The 5412-nt window shown below is 40.1% G+C and overlaps 1 protein-coding gene and 1 non-coding gene across 2 annotated transcripts; one reads left to right on the top strand and one right to left on the bottom strand.

Moving 5' to 3' along the window:
• Positions 1-230: 230 nt before the first annotated feature.
• LOC112198308 lies at positions 231-5412 on the bottom strand. Its single transcript, XM_024339409.1, is given in 4 exon segments — positions 231-2236; positions 2711-2797; positions 2800-4007; positions 4064-5412. Coding segments are annotated over 4 exon segments (4650 nt in total).
• On the top strand, positions 5045-5151 carry LOC112183161. Its single transcript, XR_002929754.1, has one exon. It is a non-coding gene; the product is annotated as a small nucleolar RNA R71 (small nucleolar RNA).

The raw sequence follows: 5412 nt of genomic DNA, 5'->3' as shown, positions 1-5412 counted from the left end.
CAATCCCAGAATATAAAACAGCAGTGCAGCAATAACAGTAAGGGGACAGAACACGACCAAAACAACTAATGGATGAAAAAGAACTACGAAAATAGAAGAAAAGAGTTAGGAAACGTCCCTGGTATGAAGGCTCATTCTTGCTGAACACGCACTCCTCTTCTTCCAAGAATCATTGGGTTGCCTCCCAACAAGCGCTAAGTTTTATGTCTTCAGCCAGACCAAGTTTAAGCTCATTCAGTTAAAGGATCAGTGAAGGAAACATGCTGCTCATTGGTGTCAAAAGATGTCTCCAAGTAAGGTTTGAGACGTTGACCATTCACTTTGAAGATTGAGTTGTTCCTCAAGTTCTTGATCTCAATTGCTCCATGGGGAAACACCTTTGTGACCAGAAAAGGACCCATCCACCGAGATTTCAACTTCCCTGGGAAGAGTCTCAGTCGAGAGTTATATAGCAACACCTTTTGGTTTGGTTCGAATGTCTTTTGACGAATGACTTTATCATGAAACCTCTTGGTGCGCTCCTTGTAAATTTTTGCATTCTCATAAGACTCATTACGAATTTCCTCCATCTCATTCAGCTGCAATGCTCTATGTTCACCGGCTGCATTCATGTCAAAATTGTAGTGCTTGATTACCCAATAAGCTCGATGCTCCAACTCTACCGGAAGATGACAAGCCTTCCCAAAAACTAAGCGATATGGTGACATGCCGATTGGAGTTTTATAGGCTGTCCTATACTCCCAGAGAGCATCATTCAAACGTTGAGACCAATCTTTCCTATCCGGGCGAACTGTTTTCTCCAAAATATTTTTAATTTCCCGGTTGGAAATCTCAACTTGACCACTAGTTTGAGGGTGGTAAGGTGTAGCCACTTTGTGAGTGATGGAATATTTCTTCATAAGTGATGCGAATGGCTTGTTGCAAAAGTGTAGTCCTCTATCTCTTATAATAGCTCTAGGAGTGCCAAAACGAGCAAAAATATTGTCTTTGAGAAAAGAAAGTACCACCTTGTGATCATTAGTTTTGCAAGCAATTGCTTCAACCCACTTTGATACATAATCCACTGCCACCAATATGTAGAGATTGCCAAAGGATTGAGGGAAAGGTCCCATGAAGTCTATTCCCCAAACATCAAATAATTCAACCACCAAAATATTACTCAAAGGCATCATGTCACGTTTAGAGATATTACCCATTCGTTGGCAGCGATCACATGAAGAACAAAATTCAAAGGCATCCTTGAATAATGTTGGCCAATAAAAACCACTTTGAAGAACTTTAGCCGCTGTTTTCTTGGCTCCAAAATGCCCACCACAAGCATAACTATGGCAGAAACGAAGAATGCTTTGAAACTCACTTTCTGGGACACATCTTCTAACCAATTGATCTGGGCAATATTTGAATAAATATGGTTCATCCCAAATATAATGCTTCACTTTAGAAAGAAATTTCTCCCTCTCTTGCTTGCTCCAATGATCTGGAATTTTTTTAGTAACAATAAAGTTCACAATATGAGCAAACCAAGGAGGAGAATCACGTACCATAAACAATTGTTCATCAGGGAAATTTTCATTCAAAGGAAGGCAGTCCACTTCATCATCTTCATGCACCAATCCACTCAAGTGGTCTGCAACCACATTCTCACTTCCTTTTTTATCTTTTATCTCCAAATCAAATTCTTGAAGTAAGAGAACCCAATGGATCAGTCGAGGCTTGGCATCTTTCTTGGCAAGTAAATATTTAAGGGCAGCATGATCAGTGTAGACAATTACTTTGGAACCAATCAAATAAGACCTGAACTTGTCTAGAACAAATACAACCGCAAGCAACTCTTTTTCGGTGGTAGAATAGTTAAGCTGAGCATCATTTAGAGTCTTTGAAGCATAATAAATAGCATGAGGAAGCCTTTCTATATGCTGCCCCAAAACTGCACCCACCGCATAATCCGACGCATCACACATTAATTCAAATGGCAAGTTCCAATCCGGAGGCTTTATGATAGGAGCTGAAGTTAGGAGGACCTTAAGCTTGTCAAACGCCTCTAGACATGCTTCATCAAACACAAATTCTGCATCTTTTGCTAATAAATTGCTCAATGGTCCTGCAATCTTACTAAAATCCTTCATGAAACGCCGATAAAATCCGGCGTGGCCAAGGAAAGAACGCACTCCCTTTACTATTGTTGGTGGAGGAAGATTGGTAATTAAATCCACTTTTCCCTTGTCAACTTCAATGCCTTTGCTTGAAACAATATGTCCCAACACAATACCTTGCTTGACCATAAAATGGCACTTCTCCCAATTTAGCACAAGATTGGTTTCTTGACATCTTTTGAGCACTAGAGCTAAATGAAGCAAACAATCATCAAAAGAAGAACCAAAAACAGAAAAGTCGTCCATAAATACCTCAATAAATCGCTCCACCATGTCGGAGAAAATACTCATCATACATCGTTGAAAAGTAGCCGGTGCGTTACACAATCCAAAAGGCATTCTCCAGTATGCGAAAGTACCAAAAGGGCAAGTAAATGTAGTCTTTTCTTGGTCCTCCGGTGCAATAGGAATTTGATTATACCCTGAATATCCGTCAAGGAAACAATAATAACTATGACCCGCCAATCGCGCAAGCATCTGATCAATAAAAGGTAATGGAAAGTGGTCTTTGCGTGTGGCAGTGTTGAGCTTTCGGTAATCAATACATACCCTCCAACCCGTAGTCATCCTTGTAGGCACTAATTCATCTTTTTCATTCTTCACAACAATTATTCCTGACTTTTTAGGCACCACTTGAACTGGACCCATTGACTAGCTGAAATTGGATATATAACTCCAACATCTAGGAGCTTCAAAATTTCAGCACGCACAACTTCTTTCATTGGTGGATTCAAACGCCTTTGTGCATCACGTGTTGGCTTCATATTGTCTTCAAGATGGATTCGGTGCATACACATTGTAGGACTTATACCTTTAATATCTGCAATTGTCCATCCAATTGCTGTTTTGTGAGCTTGAAGAACTTGCAGCAACTTCTTTTCATCTTCTTCACAAAGGTCCGAAGCAATAATCACTGGAAGTGTCTCAAATTCACCCAAAAATACATATTTCAAGTGTTGTGGCAGTGGCTTGAGCTCTAACTTCGGTGCTTGCTGAATGGAAGGCACAACTTTATTTGTGGACAGAGGTAAAGACTCAAATTGGTTCCACTTTCTTGATTCAAAAACCGGTGCAGCATTAAGAAGCTTCTCTAACTCATCAACCTCTTTCTTGGCATCAAAATCCATTCCAGATTGTGTCAAACATACTTCAAGTGGATCTTGAGATGAATTCAAAACAAAAGATTCATGAGTAATAGGAGAAATTGAATCAACCATAAAACATTTACCATCTTCAGAGGGACGTCGACCAGCTTCAAAAATCTTGTACTCCACGGACATGTCACCAACTGTCATAGATAGAAGTCCATCTTTTACTTTAATTATGGTGTCAGCGGTAGCCATGAATGCACGACCCAAAATGATTGGTACATCCTCGCTTGAATAAGCATCTGGTTCAGTTTCAAGAATGAAAAAATCTGCAGGTAATATGAACTTATCAACCTTCACTAACACATCTTCAACAATTCCCTTTGGCCTCTTGACTGATCGGTCTGCAAATTGCAAGGTGATTGATGTTGGTTGCAGGTCAACAAGCTTCAATTTCAAATATAGAGAGTACGGCATTAGGTTCACACTTGCACCCAAGTCTATCAAAGCACGCTCAAAATAATGATCACCAATTGTGCAAGGGATTGTGAAGCTGCTTGGATCCTTCAACTTTGGAGGGAGTCTTCTTTGAATTACGGCACTGACCTCTTCTGACAACAACACCTTCTCATGATCTTCAAATTTTCTCTTATTAGTGCATAACTCCTTCAAAAACTTCGCATAAGCTGGGATTTGTTTAATGGCATCAAGCAAAGGAATATTAATTTGCACCTTGCGAAATAGTTCCATAATCTCAGTCAAGTGCCTATCTTTCTTTGGGTTTAGGGAGGTTTAGGAACAAAGTGAGACTCTGGAGTAGACCTTAAAGTCGTTTCTGGGGTGCTAGAAGTCGCTGGGTTCGAATCAGTTCGTTTTCGGGATTGCTGTTGCAGCCTCAATCCTTCTGCAGATTCCTTCTCTGCTGATTCATTAATTTCTGGGTTTCCCCGTTTGACTTCTTCTTTATCTCTTGGACTACGAACTTTTATATCAACTTCTTTTCCACTCCTCAATGTGATCACAGCTTTCATAGGCTCATGTTTCTCAAATTGACCCCTTGGATTAGCAAGAGTTTGGCTAGGTAAACGCCCTTGTTCTTTCTCATTCAAAGCAGTGGCAATCTGACCAACTTGAACTTCTAGCTTAGAAATAGCTTGAGATTGAACTTGCTGCTCTTTCTTGGTCTCTTGAATAGCTTGAAGCATTTGAGCATTAGCCTTTTGAAATTCCATCTGATTTTGTGCAAGTTGCTGCATGGTTTCTTCAAGGGATGGTTTCTTTTGTTCAACCGGCCCTTGATAATTTTGCATGGGAGGATTCCTTGGCATTTGCACCTGATTATTATTACTATAAGAGAAATTTGGATGTTGCCTCCAACCTGGATTATATGTATTTGAAAAAGGATCATTCACAGGCCTTCTATAATTATTCACCATGTTGACTTGCTCATCTTGGAAGAAATTTTCGGGACAAGCCTCTGTGGTATGTGCAATACTTGAACACGAAGCACATGTCTCCCTTGTAGCCTTATTTAATAGAGGAGTAAGGCTCTTCATTTGTCTTGCCAAGGTTGCCACTTGCTCTTCCAACTTAGTACTTGCACTAACCTCATATAGTCCTCCTCTTTTGGGCACTGATGTATAAGGATCATATTGCTGCGAATTTTCACATATAGTCTCAAAAGCTTGAATTGCCTCTTCTGCCGTCTTTCCCATCAAGCTTCCACCAACTGTAGCATCCACCATACTTCTACTTTGGGCATTCAAACCTCTATAGAAAAATTGAGCCTTTTGGGGTTTAGAAAATCCATGGTGAGGACACTTCAAAAATAAATCCTTATAACGTTCCCAACTCTCATAAAAAGGTTCTCCTTCGGGTTGAGAGAAGCCAAAGATTTCTGCTTGGAGAGCATTGGTTTTCTTAGCTGGGAAGAATTTCAACAAAAACTTTTTAACCAAATCATCCCAAGTATTGATGGAACCAGGGGGAAGAGAGCTTAGCCACTTTCTTGCCTTGTCTTTCAATGAAAAAGGAAAAAGCCTTAAACGGATCTGCTCATCTGATATCTTATACCGAAAAGTCCCACATATGTCTTTGAATTCCTCCACATGGAGATAAGGGTCTTCATTCGTCTTCCCATAAAAGTTTGGGGTGGGATTTCGTATTCCCAT

Source organism: Rosa chinensis, chromosome 1, assembly GCF_002994745.2.
Source record: "Rosa chinensis cultivar Old Blush chromosome 1, RchiOBHm-V2, whole genome shotgun sequence".
Taxonomy (NCBI): Eukaryota; Viridiplantae; Streptophyta; class Magnoliopsida; order Rosales; family Rosaceae; genus Rosa; species Rosa chinensis.
This window is presented reverse-complemented; position numbering and strand designations above follow the sequence as displayed.